This window comes from Panulirus ornatus, chromosome 4 (genome assembly GCF_036320965.1).
Source record: "Panulirus ornatus isolate Po-2019 chromosome 4, ASM3632096v1, whole genome shotgun sequence".
Lineage (NCBI taxonomy): Eukaryota > Metazoa > Arthropoda > Malacostraca > Decapoda > Palinuridae > Panulirus > Panulirus ornatus.
Genome location: NC_092227.1, coordinates 73,142,178 through 73,167,108, shown reverse-complemented (window position 1 = coordinate 73,167,108; position 24,931 = coordinate 73,142,178). Strand labels below are relative to the sequence as shown.

The window sequence follows — 24,931 nt, the reverse complement described above, 5'->3', positions numbered from 1 at the left end:
AAGGATCGGGAAGCAGACGTTTTCCAGTATTAACCTGGACTACGTTGGCCAGGGCCTTGACCTGACCTGTAAAACCACACGTTCATACACAAATGGCACCACATATGCGTGGCATGGCTGGGAGGAGGGGGAGGAGGGTATCACTAAACTATGGCACTGATAATGGTTTAGTTACGATGGCACTGTGACCATTGGAACACTGAGAAGTGGCACTGTGGCCGATGGATCTACCACTGGATGACATTTTACCTCTGGTGGCACTGCAGAGGTGTAAGAGTCCTTGGCTGGCAGGGCTGGAAGGTGGGAATATTAAATGCTAGCAGTGCTTGAGTATGGCACGACTAGGATGTAGATTCATTGGCAGTGATGTTGTTAGCAGTGTAATTTGTGTTGCAGCATTGATTAACGGCACTGCTAGCATCGTCATTATTGGAAAAGGCATCAGTATGATACTGATTACTTACGTAGCACTGTTAGGTAGTTTGCAGTGATAACCTGTGTCGCCTCGGAGGACGAACTGATAAATCATGGCATTGTCAGGAACAGTGTGGCACTATTTGGATGGAGACACAAAGTCTCGAACGGATAAACCTCGAACCTTGAGTGAAGGATCCTCCTACCAGGACACGGAGGTGCTGGGGTGGCATAGATGGTGCAGTTGGGAGAGGACAGTAGAAGTGGTTGTCACTACCCCAGTCTGGCAGCTCCAAGTTTGGGCACTGTTAGGCTGTGGCATAACCCGACGGGTCAGAAGTAGAGGGTGTCACGGCACTGTTGAAGGAGGCTCTGCTTAGGGTGATGTGACAGACTCTCGCTAGTGGAGAGCGCTACTGCTAGCAATTACTCTGCCAGAACGTGACACTACATACGAATGGCACTGGTTCGTATAGTAAAGTGTTTCTCGCTAGTCGAGTGAGTGTAGATGAGTCAGATGAACCAGTGTGTGTGTGTGTGTGTGTGTGTGTGTGTGTGTGTATGTCTGTGTGTCATTAGGAGGCTCCCTAAAAAAACCTGATCATAAACTTAACATATATATTCGTAGAATATACACGACCCTGCCGTCTTTTTCCTGGTCGCCATAATAAGTAAAAGATTCCATCCTGCTTCATTTTACGTCATTAGCATATGATCAGATGAACGTAAGCTCGGCCACATTAGGGCCAGAATTTTCACGTGTCTGAAGTTGTTTACGAACGGCATTAAGGGAATTTCTCCAGATAGGAACTTAAGACATTTTCCCGCGGCTGAGATAAGAGGCTTAGGTAGTGTAGAGTATCCTAGTCACCAAAATGCTATGTGTTGTTACTACTGTAGCCTATGTGTTGGCAACTGTGGCATGCTGCACCTGAGGCCAGCAGTATGCTGTACCTGAGCCTAGCAGTATGCTGCACCTGAGGCCAGCAGTATGCTGTGCCTGAGGCCAGCAATGTGCTGTACCTGAGGCCAGCAGTATGCTGCACCTGAGGCCAGCAGTATGCTTTACCTGAGACCAGCAGTATGCTTTACTTGAGGCCAGCAGTATACTGCACCTGAGGCCAGCAGTATGCTGTACCTGAGGCCAGCAGTATGCTGTACCCAAGGCCAACGGTATGCTACACCTGAGGCCAGCAGTATGCTGTACCTGAGGCCAGCAGTATGCTGTACCCGAGGCCAACGGTATGCTACACCTGAGGCCAGCAGTATGCTGCACCTGAGGCCAGAAGTGTGCTGTACCTGAGCCCAGCAGTATGCTGCACCTGAGGCCAGCAGTGTGCTGTACCTGAGGCCAGCAGTATGCTGTACCTGAGGCCAGCAGTGTGCTGCACCTGAGGCCAGCAGTGTGCTGTACCTGAGCCCAGCAGTATGCTGCACCTGAGGCCAGCAGTGTGCTGTACCTGAGGCCAGCAGTATGCTGTACCTGAGGCCAGCAGTATGCTGCACCTGCGGCCAGCAGTGTGCTGTACCTGAGGCCAGCAGTATGCTGTACCTGAGGCCAGCAGTATGCTGTACCTGAGGCCAGCAGTATGCTACACCTGAGGCCAGCAGTATGCTGCACCTGCGGCCAGCAGTGTGCTGTACCTGAGGCCAGCAGTATGCTGTACCTGAGGCCAGCAGTATGCTGTACCTGAGGCCAGCAGTATGCTGCACCTGAGGCCAGAAGTGTGCTGTACCTGAGCCCAGCAGTATGCTACACCAGAGGCCAACAGAGGGTTGGGGAGAGAGAGAGAGGTAATTACACGACTCTGCCATGCCCGCATTTCATAGGAAGTTCAGTGATGTTTGCAGTGTTTGTTCGTTGTGATTAATTCTAGGGTAGTTTTCAGTGTGTGTGTGTGTGTGTGCGTGTGTATTACGTCGGGTTGAAAAGCATCTGTCATGGAACATGTGTGTTAGGATATTTTTTTTACCGAAATGAATTTCATGTAATCTTTTTGCACGATTTTGTCATCATTTTCAGGTCTCAGGTGTGCCTAGTACCTAAAAGAGATGCTTGATTTGTTATATCTGAGGACGCTTCATTATATGGAAACAGAAGGAAAGTATTACCCAGTGTGAGGGAAAATGTTACCAAGCCCTTGTTGCTGCAAAATTTGCGACCAAGTTATGGGCCGCAGGCACATTCAGTCTGTATCATATACGTTCGGAAAACTTACGACATCAGGCTGGTGGGACGAAGAGAAGCTAGTCATTCAGAGTTCCATCGGTGTGGCAGGAACCGCCACACACTACATCAGAGATTGAAGCATCTTGATGGCTCGTCTCTGTAGAGAGAAGAGAAGACGTCCATGGAGTGTCTCGGCCTGCCCTGGCTTATATGACCTGTTTCGCAATCATGTAATTGTATCAGAGTCGCAAGTATGATCTTCCACTGATCCGAACCACTTACCTACATGATGACGTTCACTGCAGGTGAAAAATTGGTTACCGAAGTTGATTAATCAAGATATAAACTCCATGATTGAGTGCGAGGTTTGGATGTTACTTGAGGAACCTGTTGCATGACTCGCATCGAGGGAGAGGAAATGAAGCCAGCTTGATCCAGAGACCACTCCGCTGTGTTGAAGTCATGGTCGTGAGAAACGATGTTTTATTGTTTTCCACAACATGGGCCTCCTGTGTGTTGGATCATCGTATCGGGTCTTCTGAATGCGATGGGGAAAGAAAGAGTTCGATCCTAATGACTGGGGACTTTTCGTAGGTTCTTCCAAGCCATGTTTAAAAGCAGTATCGGCCATATACATTGGACACCGCATCACCTCTGTTCCAGCTGGCCTTTCTGTTCTTATGTGAAAATCTCGGGACTCTTCTGGGCATAAATGCTGTGATCACAGTTGCCTTCTTCGTTGATCTTTGAAAGTTGTGGTCTCTCTCCTGGCACAACAAGGAGGGTGTACACACTACCCGTGTTTCATATGCCAGTGATCAACATTACGTTATGAAAGACAGGCCGAGGACAGAACACCTCACCTCGTAATCGTTAAACGTTTATCTAGACTCATTCACTTAACGTGAATAAAGTCCTACTGCCATCGCTTCACGTTAAACCTTGGCACAGACAGAGTTGAGAATTATAATATCTCTCCCTCAGAGTAACCCACGAAAAAATGAATGTCTATCAACCCACAAATAAAACATCTGTTCAGTGACACATATTTCGAGGATTGTTTGAACAGTCGCCAAGTTAATACCGTCGTAAGTCACTTGCCGAGAAACCCGACGAGGAAAAGGTCAAAGACGTTTGTAGAAATGTCAATAATTTGAGTCGTATTCTGGATTCACATCTGGATTTCTTCCCAAAAGTTTGGACACAGTTGGTGAAACGTTTCACTTGGGCATTTGTAAAATCAGCCGTGCCAGCTAAGTCACTGGGCTGTCCATATTGAGGCTGAAGTCTGTTCGTGCTTGACGAATGATAATCCTGAGACGACGCTCAAGCAACTGATAAATGCAGAAGCCGGAGTTGCTTTGTTAAGCAGTTACAACACGGACATTTGAACAAGTGAGCATCTATCTAAGACAATTGAACATCTATCTAGGACAATTGAACATCTATTATATAGTTTCTGATTATGTAGACAAAGAGTGCAGACGTAGCCTTAAAAAGCAAGTCGGTATTTGCTAAGATCACAAGTTTTTCTTGAACTGCTGAAATGTTCTCCTGTTCGGAGAACATTGTTACCATTATAACTTAAAGTAATTACATTTGTACGAAATTGACCAAACGGCTGTTAACCTTGTGTTTACGTGTGCGTCGGCAGCCACGACTGCTGACTCTCAGACTTTTTTTCATCACAGCAACAATAGCACCTCCTTGAGCAGGTGTTCAGTTATCCACTCACACTCGGGGTATTTAGAGAGAATTGGCTTCAAGATGATATACATTTTTTTCCACCTGACTTTTGACCTTCTGGCTCCGAGTTCAGTACTTCCACCTCCCGCCAGATGTCGTAAATCAAACCTTGGGATTAAAGAAGACAGGTCTTGTGGCCTCGACCCTCCACCACACGCTCGGAAGCACGGGTCTGTGCACCTGGTTTAAGGCTCTTTCCTAACTACAGAGACAAGTTGCCCGTCAGAGATAAGAGGAAGGTGTTAACGGAGGCTCCACGATATAGGTGAGTCATGTGATCACCAACATAGGGGTGGGGCGAGGCTTGATAATAACCGAGAAGGAGAAATTATTCTCGCAGGAGGACATGACTTGTGGGAGTGAACCCGAGTGATTTACCTGACAACTTAATCCACCAGCGCACGTTCTGGGTGGCGGTTTAGAGGAGTCTCCTTCATCCTGCCCAAGATAGCAACCAGGAAGGAAGGGAAATACACGTGTGTATTTATATCTACCAAAGCCTCGGGAAATGCTGGAAATTAGCAGTAAATTTCCGGAATGTTAAGTTAGTTTATGGTTGACGACAGGAATAGATGGAGAAATATTCTTAGTATTGCAGGGGCGACGTGTGGAGAGCTGGACGTCGCTCGACACCCTTTGTGTATTATATTTTCTCACAATAACCAAATCTACTTCGACGTACAATGTGGGTCGCATTGATCGAGTGGATGAAGGATTAGATCACAAACTCTCAGGTAGGAGCTGCAGTCTGAGTAGGATCACCGTGGATGCAGTCTTGTGTCGAGGAAGATCGACTGCTTGAGCACGAACGGTGCGACCCTTGGTTATGGTGCCCTGACCTTAGACCTGACCCATATAAGTCGAGGTCAAAGGCCACGCCATCGTAACTGGGAGTCGTACCATCGTGCTCAAGGGTCGTACCATTTTGCCGGACTGTTCCATAATTGATAACTGCCGCACTATGGTGGCTTAAGCGATAATCAGGAAAGAAAATACCCGGAGTTTGTTTCCAGGACGTTTCGTGTATTTCCACCGTGCTATATCATGGGCAGGGAAGTCTTCATCTGTTGAACTGGGAACTTTGTGTGTGTGTCTGTGTGTAGGGCCCATATGCCGTAATATCGGCCTTCCTCTGCCTGGTACTCAGTAAAGCTAATCTTCAGTCGTCCGTCGGGGAAGGATATCCACGTTATGTCTTGACGCACATCACGTTCAACCTGGTTATTTTCAGGTCATGTGAACATGTTACCTGAAGTGTGTCACCAGTGTGAGGACCGCTCCCTCTGGTCGGACAGGAATAACACACAACTTCACTATCGATTTGGTTTTTACCTGTCGATTGATTTCTTCAGTTCTCTGGTCCCCCGTCACCCTCTTGCTCGCCTAAGTTGACGCAGGATTCAGACTGTTGGGTGGGGGGAAAAGATCGTACTGTGTTCTTCCTAGGACAAAGGAGACATAAGCGTCAAGAGCCTTTATCAGACACGTGGATCAGATAGCAGTACACGCTGGTCGCTCGGCGTGTGATGGCCGGGCTGCGTGCAGACCTGCAGGTCTTCGCTAATTTCGAGAGGCGATGTGAGGGATGGATGGAGGGAGGCGGACGATGAGGGCGCAGCTGCCAGCCAGCCACACGTCCCGTCCTCGTGTACATGTCTACGTGCAAATAATTTCTGGATATCGACGTTTCCAGTTAACTGAGCAACAGGAGCACCAGTTCTGTGTAAGACCAGGACGTAGGCCAGCGCTGTGTTGTACTGTTCTCTTACACACAAAGAAAACAGTGTCAAAAGAAATATTCCGCCATGATAACGAATACGAAAGAAGACAAGATCTGGCAGAAATTCCATTTGCGATCATTAATGTCCCTAGTCTGCACACCCACACTGGACATCACAGTGTCTGAAAATGTCCCTAAATATTCCATTAAGCGCAGTTCCGAGAGAAGACATTCGTCTGTGTTCGGGGGAACTTCGTAACTAATACATCTTGGAAGCTTTTAAAGTTGACGGTCCTCCAAGTTTATGTTGCACCATCCGGGGAATTGGAAAGTTGGCCAGAGAGTAGACGTGGCCCAGACGTCCGTCCCTTAACATCTGGCTGTGTCTTGAGAACCCCGGAGTGGGTGTGGCCACGCACGAAGCCCTTGCCACTTCAGGCCTGAGGCCAGACCATCGTACCTAAGGGCACAACACCCGTCGCTTTCAGGAGGTTCAACACAGCCAAGAAATCGGCTGAAGTGTGTCCATCACCCGGGAACATCGTGGTAGATCACCTCGCTATATGGCAACACCCCCAAAAAACCCCTCGTGTTACACTGACAACTTTGTGTTGTTATGTTCATGATGTTCTGTGAAACATATACGGGCAGCAGTAATGATGTTCTCCAGCGCATACATCCCCCAACATTGGTGATGTTAATGATGTTCTTTAACACTTACAACTCCAACAATAGCGCTGTTCTTTAGAAATACATTAGACAATAGATATATTCACTAATAAAACTTTATCATTAGCGATGTTGTATAGAGCGGATATCTCCAGCAATAGTAATGTTGTCGTAAAAGATAAACATGACAACAGACACGGTAAGATTTCCCAGGTATGTGAGCAGGTCATACAATGGTTAAACCTTGCAATTACAGTGCAATTTTGGCCAGGATTAGAAGGCATTTCCGCCCATTTTTGTTTTTCATTTTCTCTTCCTGGTTTTGTGTGTTAGCAGCTGGACGCTCAGAGCCTGCTCACCTGGGCTTCCTTTGTTACCTGTTATAACACCCGAGACTTCTCTGTTTGATGCCCTTCGTCTCACCTGTTATCCTCTGTTTGCTGCCAGTTGACTCATCTATTTTCCCCTGTTGGTTACATGTCGTCTCAAGGGAGCCTCTCCTGTCTGCTACCTGTTGACTCACATGAGCCATTTTCTCTCTCTTGGTTTCATTTTGTCTCACATGAACTTTTTCTATTTGTTTCTGTTGTCTCGCCTAAGACTGTATTATTTGTTTACTGTTGTCTCGCATGACTATTTTTTTCTTAAATCTGATGGCTTCCGGGAACTACTTCTGTTAGGTACATATTTCCACAACTGAATTACCTCTATAAGTTACCCGTTGTTGCCTCCCCAGAACCTCTCCTGTTTGTTTCCTGTTATCTTCCTTGAACATTTACGTTGTCTCTCCTGGGGCTCCTCTGTTGTTATCTGTTTATTGTCTCTTCATTTAGCTCGAGCCCCTTCTGTTGTTACTGTTCTCTCTTAAAGAGTCTCCCTGTCGCCTCACCTGAGCCTCTTCTGTTGTTGCTTGTAGTCTCTTAAGAGGGTTCCTGTTGCCTCACCTGAACCTCTTTCTCTCTGTTACCAGGCGTCTCCCCATAGGATGAACCGTTCTTGTTGCCTCACCTGATCAACGTCTGTCTGCCTCTTGCAGAAGGTGTTCGACGCGCCGTTCTTCGCGACGTGGTTCTGCACAGCGTGGACGGGGCTGTTCTTCCCGCTGTACCTGGTCTGCCACTCCTGCTGCCGGAGGGACAATGCCTCCCTCAAGCTCTCCCTCAAGACCATCGCCCAGAACTTCAGAGATCGCGGCGTCACCTTCAGTAAGTTCCTCCTGTTCTTAGTTGCTCTTTGTCTGGTCGCCGTCAGGCACTTCTTTCTGAGGACCTTTTCTTTGTGGTCATCTTCAGGATGTTCCACGTATACTGACGTCACTGCTAATGTCGCTTAGTGTTGCACTGACTCCAACCTATGATTCTATTTCAGTAATTTTGTCGTTCACGTCTCCATCAGGAAGTTCCTCTCTCTTTCCCACGTCTCATATCATACATCCAAGACTCGGGTCTTTCTTTCTCTTCATGTGCACCACGTTAAATCAGAGGGGCTGAATTTTGATGGTGTGTGTGTGTGTGTGTGTGTGTGTGTGTGTGTGTGTGTGTGTGTGTGTGTGTTCAATGACCTATTTTTACCTCTTCGTGCTGTTTGGGAGGGAGTTTAACACTCGTGTGACCCCAACTGTGAAACTTAAAGGTTGTGATCAGATCATCCCTCAGTAAAGGTTGTGATCAGATTACCCCTCAGTCTTCTCTCTTCCAAGATGGGTAAATTTAGAGCCTCCAGCCCCTCCCTATAGCTTACTTCTCTTAATTCAGATAATACCATATTTGTTGCCCTCCTCTGGACCTTCTCTGTGAGTTCTTTGTGTTTCGCATATTCCAGCTTTGGCCATGTGTAGGATGTGAATAGTTTGCTGAATATTTCTTTATTTGTATACTTGAAAGGTATTCTAATATTTACCAGCAAACAGTTTGTGTCCTTAGCTGTTCCTCTAATATGAGACTCTGGCGACAGGTTTGGGACGATGTCTATTCCCAAGTCCCTCTTACACACACAGTCTTGAAGCTTACTTCCAGTCAGGTAATAATCATATTGATGCCGTCTTTCGCTTTGCCTCATCCTCACTCTTTCACATTCGTTAGGGTTGACTTTCATTAACCACATCTCAGACCAACTTTGGAGTCTGTTTAGGTCCCCTTGTAAGCTGATGCAGTGCTCTTCGCTTTTCACTTCCCTCATGACCTTTGCATTGTCTGCAGACATATTCAGGCAGGACTCTATACCATCAGGCAAGCCATTAATGTAGATCAAGAAGTGTAATGGTCCGAGAACCGAACCCTGCGGCACTCTGCTGGTCACCTCAACCCTTTTGGAAAAGGCTCTTCTGACACGCGTCCTTTGTTCCCTCCCACTGAGACAATCTGTCTAGCGAATGATTTTCCCTGTCATTTACGCTTGGTGTTCCATGTTCATAATCAGCCAAATACTTTGTGCCAGTCCGGATACAGGAAGTCCACCCAGCCTTCCCTTAAGTCCAGGATTGAGTTTATTATCTCGTCAAACTCTTAAGAGGTTCGTTACACTTGAACTTCTATCCATAAGACCACACCGTCTCTCACTTAGGAACTTTCTCCTCAGTAGAAAGTCATCCACTTGCTTTCAAATTATCTCTTCCAGAACCTTACACACCACACTCTGTTCCCGGTCTCCTTCCTAGTGTATAGATATGACGTTTGCCCTTTTCCATTCCCTTTCTCCGGTGACACCGTGAACAGTAAATCAGGTGGTCTGTCAAGCGTACTTGCACTCCTCCTTAGGCATGTTATGGCCTCTGGTTCTTCTGTTCCTACGTCCTCTGAAGAGCTGTTCACTGTCTGCGTCGTCAGTCTGGTTTAAAGACTTAGAGGCTCTGATCAAGTCGCTCTTCTCTCTTCTCTCATGCTTAGAGGAGAATTTTTCGGCCTCAACCCAATTCCTGTACCTCGGCATACTTAATTCTGGTACCAACTTTGTTGACCTCCTCTGGACCTTATGTATTAACTGTATGCTTCTTTGCGTGGAGGCATCCTCCAATTTTGTCCTTATGCAGGACGTGAACACCTGCTGAACATTTCCTTACCCATGACCTTGAACACGTTTCTGATTGCCAGCAGACGATTGGTCTCCTTAACTAATAACGTAAAGTGGGACTCTGGCGACAGGTTAGGATCGATGGTGGTTCCCAAGTCTCTCTCACATAGATTCATCCAGCTCAGTTCTCATTAGAGGATATCCACATTAAATCCCTCTGTCACTGTGACCCATCCTCATTTCCTTGTATTTACTCGGGTTGAATTTCGTCAACCATGTGCGAGGCCAACTTTAGAGCGGGTGTGGGTTCCCCGGCAGGTTGATAAATCGCTTCCCTCATAACCTCGGCATCATCTGCAAACATTCAGGTAGGAGTCCATACTTCTGGCATGTCATTTACTGAGATATAGAGTAATGGTCGCAGTACAGAAACTTGCGGCCTTTTTACCATGTCTATATGTACCATGTCTGTATTCCTCTGTGTTTACACACACACACACACACACACACACACACACACACACACACACACACACACACACACACACACACACACTCACACACACACACACCAGCTTGAGCCATGTGCCCATGTATCGACCAGCCCCAAAGGGAGGATGAACAGCTGGGATTGACTGTGGGAGGACCACCGAACCCAGTATCTGAACGCATGCGGAGTCATGATTAGTGAAACTAACGACAAGACCATGGAGGCCCGTGTGTGTGTGTGTGTGTGTGTGTGTGCAGTGAGTGTAACAGCGTCAGGCCTCACGTGTAATGTGCAGATCTCGTGCTCGTCAGCAATACTAAGACCTCAGTTGTGACGCCCAGGGGAGAGGTGGTCTGAAACACAGGACGAACCTCTCACTGAAAATAACCCCCCATCTCCCTGGCTAGAGGACTGGTATGTTTCCCGTGACCAGCGGCTTAAGGGGGAACAGACCACAACAGACTGTGACGTCACCTCATGCAGTACTCTCCCAGTGACGTCACATCATGCAGTACTCTCCCAGTGACGTCACATCATGCAGTACTTTCCCAGTGACGTCACACGTCTTAGTATCGCAGCCAAACTCTTGGCGTACCTGTTATCCATCAGTACCGCTCCACATTTCTTTTATCGTTATATGAGCTCGTGTGTTTGCGTTCTTTTGTTCTGCATGTATGTTCTTCTCTGTGCTTGCGTGTATGTCCGTCGCTCTGTAGAGATGAGTGTTTGCGTCCATGTTCTACATGCGTGCTTGGCTGTGTGTTTGTACGTCTGTCTGGGTTTATCTGTACGTGTATCGTCTCTGTATGTTGATGAGGTTGCCAGAGATCCGTTGGACCTGAAGGAGCACAGTGGCAGGTCCAGGTTCTGTACGATGTTCTCATGGTGTCTGATGTGTTCCTTCCACTTTGTGGGAGTATCCGAGCGAGTCCGGGATATGTGGGATGCGTTCAAGAGCGTCCGGGCAGGATCTGATGTGTCCGGGGGGATCCGTGTGTATCAGGAAGTGTCCGGGTGTGTGTTGCTGTGTTCGGGAGCGTGTGGGAGTGTTCGGAAGTGTCCGGAAGTGTTTGTGTGCGTGTGTCCGGGAGTGTATAGCTGTGTTTCAGGTATTTGAATGTGTCACGGAGCGTCAGGTGGGTCCGGGTGTGTTCGGGAGTGTTTAGGTTTGTACATAAATTTGCGAAGGTAACTTTGTGCGTCCTGGATTGGGAATGTGGGGAAGCCTGGGGGAGTATCCAGGAAATGCGAATATGTCCAGGATTGTGCAGGAGCGTCTGGAGTGTGTGGATGTGTGTGGTTGTGTGTGGATGTTTGTGTTAGTGTGAGGATGTGTGTGGTTGTGTGTGGATGTTTGTGTTAGTGTGAGGATGTGTGTGGTTGTGTGTGGATGTTTGTGTTAGTGTGAGGATGTGTGTGGTTGTGTGTGGATGTTTGTGTTAGTGTGAGGATGTGTGTGGTTGTGTGTGGATGTTTGTGTTAGTGTGAGGATGTGTGTGGTTGTGTGTGGATGTTTGTGTTAGTGTGAGGATGTGTGTGGTTGTGTGTGGATGTTTGTGTTAGTGTGAGGATGTGTGTGGTTGTGTGTGGATGTTTGTGTTAGTGTGAGGATGTGTGTGGTTGTGTGTGGATGTTTGTGTTAGTGTGAGGATGTGTGTGGTTGTGTGTGGATGTTTGTGTTAGTGTGAGGATGTGTGTGGTTGTGTGTGGATGTTTGTGTTAGTGTGAGGATGTGTGTGGTTGTGTGTGGATGTTTGTGTTAGTGTGAGGATGTGTGTGGTTGTGTGTGGATGTTTGTGTTAGTGTGAGGATGTGTGTGGTTGTGTGTGGATGTTTGTGTTAGTGTGAGGATGTGTGTGGTTGTGTGTGGATGTTTGTGTTAGTGTGAGGATGTGTGTGGTTGTGTGTGGATGTTTGTGTTAGTGTGAGGATGTGTGTGGTTGTGTGTGGATGTTTGTGTTAGTGTGAGGATGTGTGTGGTTGTGTGTGGATGTTTGTGTTAGTGTGAGGATGTGTGTGGTTGTGTGTGGATGTTTGTGTTAGTGTGAGGATGTGTGTGGTTGTGTGTGGATGTTTGTGTTAGTGTGAGGATGTGTGTGGTTGTGTGTGGATGTTTGTGTTAGTGTGAGGATGTGTGTGGTTGTGTGTGGATGTTTGTGTTAGTGTGAGGATGTGTGTGGTTGTGTGTGGATGTTTGTGTTAGTGTGAGGATGTGTGTGGTTGTGTGTGGATGTTTGTGTTAGTGTGAGGATGTGTGTGGTTGTGTGTGGATGTTTGTGTTAGTGTGAGGATGTGTGTGGTTGTGTGTGGATGTTTGTGTTAGTGTGAGGATGTGTGTGGTTGTGTGTGGATGTTTGTGTTAGTGTGAGGATGTGTGTGGTTGTGTGTGGATGTTTGTGTTAGTGTGAGGATGTGTGTGGTTGTGTGTGGATGTTTGTGTTAGTGTGAGGATGTGTGTGGTTGTGTGTGGATGTTTGTGTTAGTGTGAGGATGTGTGTGGTTGTGTGTGGATGTTTGTGTTAGTGTGAGGATGTGTGTGGTTGTGTGTGGATGTTTGTGTTAGTGTGAGGATGTGTGTGGTTGTGTGTGGATGTTTGTGTTAGTGTGAGGATGTGTGTGGTTGTGTGTGGATGTTTGTGTTAGTGTGAGGATGTGTGTGGTTGTGTGTGGATGTTTGTGTTAGTGTGAGGATGTGTGTGGTTGTGTGTGGATGTTTGTGTTAGTGTGAGGATGTGTGTGGTTGTGTGTGGATGTTTGTGTTAGTGTGAGGATGTGTGTGGTTGTGTGTGGATGTTTGTGTTAGTGTGAGGATGTGTGTGGTTGTGTGTGGATGTTTGTGTTAGTGTGAGGATGTGTGTGGTTGTGTGTGGATGTTTGTGTTAGTGTGAGGATGTGTGTGGTTGTGTGTGGATGTTTGTGTTAGTGTGAGGATGTGTGTGGTTGTGTGTGGATGTTTGTGTTAGTGTGAGGATGTGTGTGGTTGTGTGTGGATGTTTGTGTTAGTGTGAGGATGTGTGTGGTTGTGTGTGGATGTTTGTGTTAGTGTGAGGATGTGTGTGGTTGTGTGTGGATGTTTGTGTTAGTGTGAGGATGTGTGTGGTTGTGTGTGGATGTTTGTGTTAGTGTGAGGATGTGTGTGGTTGTGTGTGGATGTTTGTGTTAGTGTGAGGATGTGTGTGGTTGTGTGTGGATGTTTGTGTTAGTGTGAGGATGTGTGTGGTTGTGTGTGGATGTTTGTGTTAGTGTGAGGATGTGTGTGGTTGTGTGTGGATGTTTGTGTTAGTGTGAGGATGTGTGTGGTTGTGTGTGGATGTTTGTGTTAGTGTGAGGATGTGTGTGGTTGTGTGTGGATGTTTGTGTTAGTGTGAGGATGTGTGTGGTTGTGTGTGGATGTTTGTGTTAGTGTGAGGATGTGTGTGGTTGTGTGTGGATGTTTGTGTTAGTGTGAGGATGTGTGTGGTTGTGTGTGGATGTTTGTGTTAGTGTGAGGATGTGTGTGGTTGTGTGTGGATGTTTGTGTTAGTGTGAGGATGTGTGTGGTTGTGTGTGGATGTTTGTGTTAGTGTGAGGATGTGTGTGGTTGTGTGTGGATGTTTGTGTTAGTGTGAGGATGTGTGTGGTTGTGTGTGGATGTTTGTGTTAGTGTGAGGATGTGTGTGGTTGTGTGTGGATGTTTGTGTTAGTGTGAGGATGTGTGTGGTTGTGTGTGGATGTTTGTGTTAGTGTGAGGATGTGTGTGGTTGTGTGTGGATGTTTGTGTTAGTGTGAGGATGTGTGTGGTTGTGTGTGGATGTTTGTGTTAGTGTGAGGATGTGTGTGGTTGTGTGTGGATGTTTGTGTTAGTGTGAGGATGTGTGTGGTTGTGTGTGGATGTTTGTGTTAGTGTGAGGATGTGTGTGGTTGTGTGTGGATGTTTGTGTTAGTGTGAGGATGTGTGTGGTTGTGTGTGGATGTTTGTGTTAGTGTGAGGATGTGTGTGGTTGTGTGTGGATGTTTGTGTTAGTGTGAGGATGTGTGTGGTTGTGTGTGGATGTTTGTGTTAGTGTGAGGATGTGTGTGGTTGTGTGTGGATGTTTGTGTTAGTGTGAGGATGTGTGTGGTTGTGTGTGGATGTTTGTGTTAGTGTGAGGATGTGTGTGGTTGTGTGTGGATGTTTGTGTTAGTGTGAGGATGTGTGTGGTTGTGTGTGGATGTTTGTGTTAGTGTGAGGATGTGTGTGGTTGTGTGTGGATGTTTGTGTTAGTGTGAGGATGTGTGTGGTTGTGTGTGGATGTTTGTGTTAGTGTGAGGATGTGTGTGGTTGTGTGTGGATGTTTGTGTTAGTGTGAGGATGTGTGTGGTTGTGTGTGGATGTTTGTGTTAGTGTGAGGATGTGTGTGGTTGTGTGTGGATGTTTGTGTTAGTGTGAGGATGTGTGTGGTTGTGTGTGGATGTTTGTGTTAGTGTGAGGATGTGTGTGGTTGTGTGTGGATGTTTGTGTTAGTGTGAGGATGTGTGTGGTTGTGTGTGGATGTTTGTGTTAGTGTGAGGATGTGTGTGGTTGTGTGTGGATGTTTGTGTTAGTGTGAGGATGTGTGTGGTTGTGTGTGGATGTTTGTGTTAGTGTGAGGATGTGTGTGGTTGTGTGTGGATGTTTGTGTTAGTGTGAGGATGTGTGTGGTTGTGTGTGGATGTTTGTGTTAGTGTGAGGATGTGTGTGGTTGTGTGTGGATGTTTGTGTTAGTGTGAGGATGTGTGTGGTTGTGTGTGGATGTTTGTGTTAGTGTGAGGATGTGTGTGGTTGTGTGTGGATGTTTGTGTTAGTGTGAGGATGTGTGTGGTTGTGTGTGGATGTTTGTGTTAGTGTGAGGATGTGTGTGGTTGTGTGTGGATGTTTGTGTTAGTGTGAGGATGTGTGTGGTTGTGTGTGGATGTTTGTGTTAGTGTGAGGATGTGTGTGGTTGTGTGTGGATGTTTGTGTTAGTGTGAGGATGTGTGTGGTTGTGTGTGGATGTTTGTGTTAGTGTGAGGATGTGTGTGGTTGTGTGTGGATGTTTGTGTTAGTGTGAGGATGTGTGTGGTTGTGTGTGGATGTTTGTGTTAGTGTGAGGATGTGTGTGGTTGTGTGTGGATGTTTGTGTTAGTGTGAGGATGTGTGTGGTTGTGTGTGGATGTTTGTGTTAGTGTGAGGATGTGTGTGGTTGTGTGTGGATGTTTGTGTTAGTGTGAGGATGTGTGTGGTTGTGTGTGGATGTTTGTGTTAGTGTGAGGATGTGTGTGGTTGTGTGTGGATGTTTGTGTTAGTGTGAGGATGTGTGTGGTTGTGTGTGGATGTTTGTGTTAGTGTGAGGATGTGTGTGGTTGTGTGTGGATGTTTGTGTTAGTGTGAGGATGTGTGTGGTTGTGTGTGGATGTTTGTGTTAGTGTGAGGATGTGTGTGGTTGTGTGTGGATGTTTGTGTTAGTGTGAGGATGTGTGTGGTTGTGTGTGGATGTTTGTGTTAGTGTGAGGATGTGTGTGGTTGTGTGTGGATGTTTGTGTTAGTGTGAGGATGTGTGTGGTTGTGTGTGGATGTTTGTGTTAGTGTGAGGATGTGTGTGGTTGTGTGTGGATGTTTGTGTTAGTGTGAGGATGTGTGTGGTTGTGTGTGGATGTTTGTGTTAGTGTGAGGATGTGTGTGGTTGTGTGTGGATGTTTGTGTTAGTGTGAGGATGTGTGTGGTTGTGTGTGGATGTTTGTGTTAGTGTGAGGATGTGTGTGGTTGTGTGTGGATGTTTGTGTTAGTGTGAGGATGTGTGTGGTTGTGTGTGGATGTTTGTGTTAGTGTGAGGATGTGTGTGGTTGTGTGTGGATGTTTGTGTTAGTGTGAGGATGTGTGTGGTTGTGTGTGGATGTTTGTGTTAGTGTGAGGATGTGTGTGGTTGTGTGTGGATGTTTGTGTTAGTGTGAGGATGTGTGTGGTTGTGTGTGGATGTTTGTGTTAGTGTGAGGATGTGTGTGGTTGTGTGTGGATGTTTGTGTTAGTGTGAGGATGTGTGTGGTTGTGTGTGGATGTTTGTGTTAGTGTGAGGATGTGTGTGGTTGTGTGTGGATGTTTGTGTTAGTGTGAGGATGTGTGTGGTTGTGTGTGGATGTTTGTGTTAGTGTGAGGATGTGTGTGGTTGTGTGTGGATGTTTGTGTTAGTGTGAGGATGTGTGTGGTTGTGTGTGGATGTTTGTGTTAGTGTGAGGATGTGTGTGGTTGTGTGTGGATGTTTGTGTTAGTGTGAGGATGTGTGTGGTTGTGTGTGGATGTTTGTGTTAGTGTGAGGATGTGTGTGGTTGTGTGTGGATGTTTGTGTTAGTGTGAGGATGTGTGTGGTTGTGTGTGGATGTTTGTGTTAGTGTGAGGATGTGTGTGGTTGTGTGTGGATGTTTGTGTTAGTGTGAGGATGTGTGTGGTTGTGTGTGGATGTTTGTGTTAGTGTGAGGATGTGTGTGGTTGTGTGTGGATGTTTGTGTTAGTGTGAGGATGTGTGTGGTTGTGTGTGGATGTTTGTGTTAGTGTGAGGATGTGTGTGGTTGTGTGTGGATGTTTGTGTTAGTGTGAGGATGTGTGTGGTTGTGTGTGGATGTTTGTGTTAGTGTGAGGATGTGTGTGGTTGTGTGTGGATGTTTGTGTTAGTGTGAGGATGTGTGTGGTTGTGTGTGGATGTTTGTGTTAGTGTGAGGATGTGTGTGGTTGTGTGTGGATGTTTGTGTTAGTGTGAGGATGTGTGTGGTTGTGTGTGGATGTTTGTGTTAGTGTGAGGATGTGTGTGGTTGTGTGTGGATGTTTGTGTTAGTGTGAGGATGTGTGTGGTTGTGTGTGGATGTTTGTGTTAGTGTGAGGATGTGTGTGGTTGTGTGTGGATGTTTGTGTTAGTGTGAGGATGTGTGTGGTTGTGTGTGGATGTTTGTGTTAGTGTGAGGATGTGTGTGGTTGTGTGTGGATGTTTGTGTTAGTGTGAGGATGTGTGTGGTTGTGTGTGGATGTTTGTGTTAGTGTGAGGATGTGTGTGGTTGTGTGTGGATGTTTGTGTTAGTGTGAGGATGTGTGTGGTTGTGTGTGGATGTTTGTGTTAGTGTGAGGATGTGTGTGGTTGTGTGTGGATGTTTGTGTTAGTGTGAGGATGTGTGTGGTTGTGTGTGGATGTTTGTGTTAGTGTGAGGATGTGTGTGGTTGTGTGTGGATGTTTGTGTTAGTGTGAGGATGTGTGTGGTTGTGTGTGGATGTTTGTGTTAGTGTGAGGATGTGTGTGGTTGTGTGTGGATGTTTGTGTTAGTGTGAGGATGTGTGTGGTTGTGTGTGGATGTTTGTGTTAGTGTGAGGATGTGTGTGGTTGTGTGTGGATGTTTGTGTTAGTGTGAGGATGTGTGTGGTTGTGTGTGGATGTTTGTGTTAGTGTGAGGATGTGTGTGGTTGTGTGTGGATGTTTGTGTTAGTGTGAGGATGTGTGTGGTTGTGTGTGGATGTTTGTGTTAGTGTGAGGATGTGTGTGGTTGTGTGTGGATGTTTGTGTTAGTGTGAGGATGTGTGTGGTTGTGTGTGGATGTTTGTGTTAGTGTGAGGATGTGTGTGGTTGTGTGTGGATGTTTGTGTTAGTGTGAGGATGTGTGTGGTTGTGTGTGGATGTTTGTGTTAGTGTGAGGATGTGTGTGGTTGTGTGTGGATGTTTGTGTTAGTGTGAGGATGTGTGTGGTTGTGTGTGGATGTTTGTGTTAGTGTGAGGATGTGTGTGGTTGTGTGTGGATGTTTGTGTTAGTGTGAGGATGTGTGTGGTTGTGTGTGGATGTTTGTGTTAGTGTGAGGATGTGTGTGGTTGTGTGTGGATGTTTGTGTTAGTGTGAGGATGTGTGTGGTTGTGTGTGGATGTTTGTGTTAGTGTGAGGATGTGTGTGGTTGTGTGTGGATGTTTGTGTTAGTGTGAGGATGTGTGTGGTTGTGTGTGGATGTTTGTGTTAGTGTGAGGATGTGTGTGGTTGTGTGTGGATGTTTGTGTTAGTGTGAGGATGTGTGTGGTTGTGTGTGGATGTTTGTGTTAGTGTGAGGATGTGTGTGGTTGTGTGTGGATGTTTGTGTTAGTGTGAGGATGTGTGTGGTTGTGTGTGGATGTTTGTGTTAGTGTGAGGATGTGTGTGGTTGTGTGTGGATGTTTGTGTTAGTGTGAGGATGTGTGTGGTTGTGTGTGGATGTTTGTGTTAGTGTGAGGATGTGTGTGGTTGTGTGTGGATGTTTGTGTTAGTGTGAGGATGTGTGTGGTTGTGTGTGGATGTTTGTGTTAGTGTGAGGATGTGTGTGGTTGTGTGTGGATGTTTGTGTTAGTGTGAGGATGTGTGTGGTTGTGTGTGGATGTTTGTGTTAGTGTGAGGATGTGTGTGGTTGTGTGTGGATGTTTGTGTTAGTGTGAGGATGTGTGTGGTTGTGTGTGGATGTTTGTGTTAGTGTGAGGATGTGTGTGGTTGTGTGTGGATGTTTGTGTTAGTGTGAGGATGTGTGTGGTTGTGTGTGGATGTTTGTGTTAGTGTGAGGATGTGTGTGGTTGTGTGTGGATGTTTGTGTTAGTGTGAGGATGTGTGTGGTTGTGTGTGGATGTTTGTGTTAGTGTGAGGATGTGTGTGGTTGTGTGTGGATGTTTGTGTTAGTGTGAGGATGTGTGTGGTTGTGTGTGGATGTTTGTGTTAGTGTGAGGATGTGTGTGGTTGTGTGTGGATGTTTGTGTTAGTGTGAGGATGTGTGTGGTTGTGTGTGGATGTTTGTGTTAGTGTGAGGATGTGTGTGGTTGTGTGTGGATGTTTGTGTTAGTGTGAGGATGTGTGTGGTTGTGTGTGGATGTTTGTGTTATCAGCGGTAATACTAAACACTGAGGTTAAAGCAATGCTACCTGTATATACGAGAGTTATAGTTCATAATGATTTTAGGAGCAGAGTAGAATTTCTTTTTTCCTTTAGATGGAACTTGGAAGCCCAAAAGAATAAGACACGACAGAGGATGATGGAGAGTGGTATACCTCCTTCAGCAGGACGTACCATTTTTGAGACAATTCTTTGTCAACTGAGCATTAGTCATACTGTGTTGCCCCGTGGTCAGGTTGGTGATGGAGAGGAAACCTGTCCCAGTATGTGATACCTGCACCTGCAGTATTACCTGGAACATGTACTAACGGGGTGCCAAACCTACGAACCCCCACAGTCAGATATCTTTTAGGTTGTAGAAAGCTTTACAAAATCCACAAAGTTCACATCACATTGGTTTGCAGTCGTCTAACCAGGAGATACCGAGGCAGGATAACAAACCTGAGATGTGTTTCAGCGGGTCTTCATTACATATTAAGTAGCAGACTGAGAAAAAAGTGGGAGAAAAGCAAAGAATACCTTCAGAGGGCAAAAAAACGGGAGACACCAAATGAGGCAAGAGTACGGAGCAGCCCCGCCAGCACCACAGAGAGGCCAGGAATGTTAAGTGGTGGTAATGCCAGACCGAAAGTATGTAGCTGAGACTGAGGGATTGTATTACTGGAAACGTACCTGTCATCGTTGGTGTTGTGGAAACCAAGCTTAGTAAAGAGATAAGGTCTCACCTGTTCTGCCCAGAAGGGGTATATGACAGAAAGGAGGGAAACTGGAGACAAAAGAGGAGCAGCAGTTCTCCCAGTCAGACAGAGCCTTAAGTTTCAGGAACTATGGGAAGATAGATCACTCAGACGCTAGCGAGACGGTAAACAGGCAGGGTAACAGGAGCATGCGGGAATATAAGCAGGCAGGAATGCATGCTCGTCAGAATATAAGCATGCGAGAACATTAACAGGCAGGAAGCGGGGAGATAGGGAGGTAGGGTAAGAAGCAGGGTATGCTAGCGGGAAGATAAGTAGGCAGGCATGCATGCTAGCGGGAAGACAATTAGGCAGGCATGCATGCTAGTGCAGAAGTAAGGAGGCAGACTGGCATGCAAGCAAGCATTCGGGGAAGCAGTAACTGGGCTCATAATTCAGCCACACACAAAAGAGCTACAAGGAATATAATGTTCTGCTGACTGGTGGGGAAGTGGTTCATTCTTCATACTCGACGGCACGACCCTTGAACACGAGGGGCACGATCCTTGAACACGAGGGGCACGACCCTTGAACACGAGGGGCACGACCCTTGAACACGAGGGGCACGATCCTTGAACACGAGGGGCACGACCCTTGAACACGAGGGGCACGATCCTTGAACACGAGGGGCACGACCCTTGAACACGAGGGCACGACCCTTGAACACGAGGGGCACGATTCTTGAACACGAGGGGCACGACCCTTGGAACAAGACGATACGACCCATGGGTATCGTGGTATATGATGGCCTGACCTTTGACCTGATCCTTCTTAGTAAGGGCCCAATCATGCACAAAGATAATGTCGTCTTCAATTGTCATACCGTCGTGCTCAAGGGTCGTACCGTTGTGCTCAATGGGTACATAAGGGGAGGGGATCAGTGCATGACCCAGCTGGGGTCGGGGGGTCAGCGACGGCCATACGCATGACTGAGTTTAAGTACAAGTTGAGGTGGATGAGGTTCTCCAGCCACACTTCATCAAATACACATTAAAACATCTGTTTATGCCTCTGGGGCCGTGGTCTGCTTCGTCCAGTGGAGGGCTGCCACACCTTCCCTCAGTGTCAGGTTATTATCATAATGAACAACCACATTTCATGTCAAAATTTAAACTTAAAATTCCAATTAACAGAGTCATGTTAAACTTCGTTGTTAAAAGTGCGTGTGTTTACCATGTTGGTTGGTGGTATGATTAGGCTTTAGACCTAATTAGCTGCCAGGGTAATTAGGGCCGTCAACGTCAAGTTATAATCACCAACCGAAAAATCCTCAATACCTTCTTCACGTATTAAAGATAATTCTCAGACCACATACACCCTCGCTGTATACAAGGCCCATGACACATACACCCTCACTGTATACATGGCCCATGACATACACCCTTAGTGTATACATGACCCGTGACACATACACCCTCACTGTATACATGGCCCATAACATACACCTTCAGTGTATACATGACCCATGACACATACTCCCTCACTGTAGGCATTGCCCATGACACATACTCCCTCACTGTAGGCATGGCCCATGACACATACATCCTCAGTGTATACATGGCCCTTGACATACACCCTCAGTGTATACATGGCCCATAACACATACTCCCTCACTGTAGGCATGGCTCATGACACATACATCCTCAGTGTATACATGGCCCTTGACATACACCCTCAGTGTATACATGGCCCATGATACATACCTCCTCAGTGTATACATTGCCCGTGACGGTGCATCTGGTGTGTGGGAAGCGTCCAGGCATCACATGATGACGTCACAGCTTCTGACCCACGGAGTAACTGTGGTGGATTAAACTATAGTCGTTATTATAGAGGCCAACGATTGTGTGCGAATTCAGTGTCTCTCCCTCCGTATACTCGACACGTTAAAGGGTGAGGTGATATATAGGGCGAGGCAAGATACAGGATGAGGCAGGATAACGCGTAAGGCAAGGTGCAAGTTGAAGCAAAACTGCTTGAGGCAAGATGCAGTGTGCAGGGTACAGGTTGAAGTAAGATTGAGGATGAGTCAGTACGCAGGATGAGGCAAGATACATAGATATGACATGACGTAGGATAAGGCGAACAAAGAGTGAGGTAAAACCCATTGTGAGGCAAGACTAAAGGTGAGTGAAGATGCAGGTTGAGTGAAGACCCAGGGTGGGGGAAGATACACGATGAAGCAAATCACAAAGTGAGGAAATACTCAGACTAAGGCGAATTACAGGGTGATGCAAGATGTATATGCTGTTCTGATATTTTACAGTTGATAGTTTGTCTCCTTATTTTCCTAAGGTGGAACTCGGGCGACAGGTTAGGGACGACGTCGACTCCCTAAGTCGCTCCCGCACACAGGATTCTCCAGTTTATATCTTGCAAGATAATTCTCATATTGAAGCCTTCTCCCACTGTGTATCATCCTCATTATTGTATAATTACTGGGGTTGGACCTCATCAATCATGTATCAGACCAGCTTAGGAGTCTGTCTAGGTCCCCTTGTAAGTTCGTGCAATCCTCCACGCCTTTTCACTTCCCTCGTGAATTTTTCATCATCTGCAAACATCTTCAGGCAGGACCCTCTGGCACGTCATTCACATTGTGGCGGCGGCTGTACTACTGCTGGCAGAGGTTCTTTTAATTAATGGCTGTTGGTGTTGGTAGTAGTGGTAGTGTTGAAGTTGCTGTATGGCTAGACACGCTGCTACTTTATTATTGTTGTAGTGGCGAGGCTGCATGGTGTACTACAAGTGATGATGTTGTAATGGTGAGGCTACATCATAAGCTACGATTTTTGTTGTTTTCGTAATGAGGCTCTAAAGTGCTACAGGTGATGTTGTTTTCGTGGTGTGGCTACACAGTGCTACAAATGTTGCTCTCGTGGTGATCTGAGTTAGCTATAAGTTTTATTGTTATGTCGGTAATATTGTAGTTCACTACATGTGTTGTTTGTTGTCATGATAGCGCTGCAAAGGTTGTAAAATATATTGTTTCACTGGCGGTTCTGTCACTCGGCTTGCTAATTGTATTATCAGCCTGGTGGTGGTGGTGGTGGTGATGTGGTGGTAATGATGGTGTAGTGGTAGTGATGGTGGTATTTGTGATGTGGTGGGAGTGATGGTGTGGTGGTAGTGATGGTGGTATTTGTGATGTGGTGGGAATGATGATGGTAGTGGTTATGTGCTAGGAGTGATGGTGTGGTAGTAGTGGTGATGTGGTGGGAGTGATGGTGTGGTGGGAGTGGTGATGTGGTGGGAGTGATGGTGTGGTGGGAGTGATGTGGTGGGAATGATCGTGTGGTGGGAGTGGTGATGTGGTGGGAGTGATGGTGTGGTGGGAGTGGTGATGTGCTGGGAGTGATGGTGTGGTGGGAGTGGTGACGTGCTGGGAATGATCGTGTGGTGGGAGGGGTGATGTGGTGGGAGTGATGGTGGTAGTGGCTGTGTTGCAGTAGTGGTGGTGGTTCTTCTGTTGAGGAGAGTGGTACAGCGGTGCCCATGACCGTCCCGGCACCAAAGGAGCATACCTTACCTTACCTCGGTGTTCAGCGTAACCCCAACGATGCAGGAGTCCCATAGAAGAGTTCCTGAGGCCTACGTAGTTAAACTGACTTAGTAAATACTAAACTAGATACCTCATACTGGCCAGACACCTGCACCTACTGTTGACAGTGGCGGTCGTCGTGTCACACACTACGTATATCCTCACCTTCATCAGTCCCCGCCTCCGGTACCCCGCGCCAACTGCGACGCCGTCAGAGAAAATATCAAGATTGTGTCAGAGGCTCTGTTGGCGCAGTAGGCTATGGCCCCCGACGCCCCTCCTGCGGGCGTGTGCCTGCCGGAGGAGGGAGGTGAATTTCGAGCAGGGAAGCGTCCTGCTCCTCTCGCTGATGACTATGCATGGCCAGCCATGCCGGCCCGCCCACTGGAACGTGAGGCACAGGTTAAAAGATAAGGCGGCTCAATATATAACGTATCCCCCCAACCCCGCCCCACCCCTGGTCACTGTCATCAGTACTCATGGCACCCCTGGTGCATGACTGGCCCTAGCAGGCCAAGCTTTTGTGGCTGCCTGACTCTGCCTTTGATTGCCTGCCTGGTACTGTCACTGGTGACCTGCCTGGCACCGCTGCTGCCTGGTACTGTCACCGGTGGCCTACCTGGTAATGCTTCTGGCTGTCACTGTCACCGGTGGCCTACCTGGTAATGCTTCTGGCTGTCACTGTCACCGGTGGCCTACCTGGCACTGCTGCTGCCTGTCACTTAAAGCCAGGCCTTAAGTGACTATCATCACGGCCAGGCCTTTTATAGTACGTTAAAGGAGCCAAACATATAGAAAAATAAGGAGAGGAATCATCAAAGTGTTTTAAGAGAAGTAGAAAGTCTTCCTTTTGAAAAGGAGCAGATGGGAGCCATCAGGAGAGACACGAGATCGGAAAGAGTCGTAAAGCGAATTGGTGCGCGAACGAAAGGAACAAGACTTCGCCACAGCCCACGTGCAGCAGAGAAACTGTGGCGTGTGGGGTTTACGAGATAGATTAGATGTTACAATGGTGCCAGCTATCTTTATTGTGGTGAATGGGTGGGATGATTGAGCTTCTGAAGGAGATGGGAAAGTTGTGAGGAGTTTTTGAAAAAGGAATAGGAAGGAAGAGGGTTTTTAGAGGCGTTCAGCTCACTAGGTTGCGACTGGAGAACCCTCTTCTAATCTGGCTTATGAAGGTAATTGTGACGAGTCGGGACGTTGATCGTGTGAAAGGAGATGAAGCGGATGTGAAAGAGGTTAAGGAAGCCAGTATTAAGTCATGAGGTCAGAGGTGCATTTGGTTATTGGCTAAAGAATGGAAGTTACTGATATGAAGGAGGAATGACGCAGAGGATATTATAGAATCCTATGGGATACGCCACTGTTGATAACGAAAGAGGAAAAGATTGATCCATCGACAATTACGGAGATAGACTGACAAGATAACAAGCTAGATGTGAGAGGCCTGGGTGTGGGAGGGACGCCAGAAAAGGGGTGCCTACGGATCAGAACCCCTGACACTACACCCTGTCTAAACCTTACGAGATCATAACACCTCCAACGTAAGGATTCCCCCGAGAGCCTCCGGAGCTTGACC

The 24,931-nt window shown here is 47.0% G+C and overlaps 1 protein-coding gene across 4 annotated transcripts in view; it reads left to right on the top strand.

Moving 5' to 3' along the window:
* LOC139767398 (solute carrier family 35 member F3) overlaps nt 1–24,931 on the top strand; it is a 516,425-nt gene that overhangs the window by 354,969 nt on the left and 136,525 nt on the right. For all 4 annotated transcript variants that reach the window (XR_011717126.1, XM_071696736.1, XM_071696741.1 and 1 more), the window contains one exon: nt 7,756–7,924. Coding sequence is in view for 3 of the 4 variants with exons in the window: in XM_071696736.1 (XP_071552837.1) it covers nt 7,756–7,924 (169 nt within the window). In the remaining variant the exon portion in view is untranslated. The remainder of the gene's footprint in view (nt 1–7,755; nt 7,925–24,931) is intronic.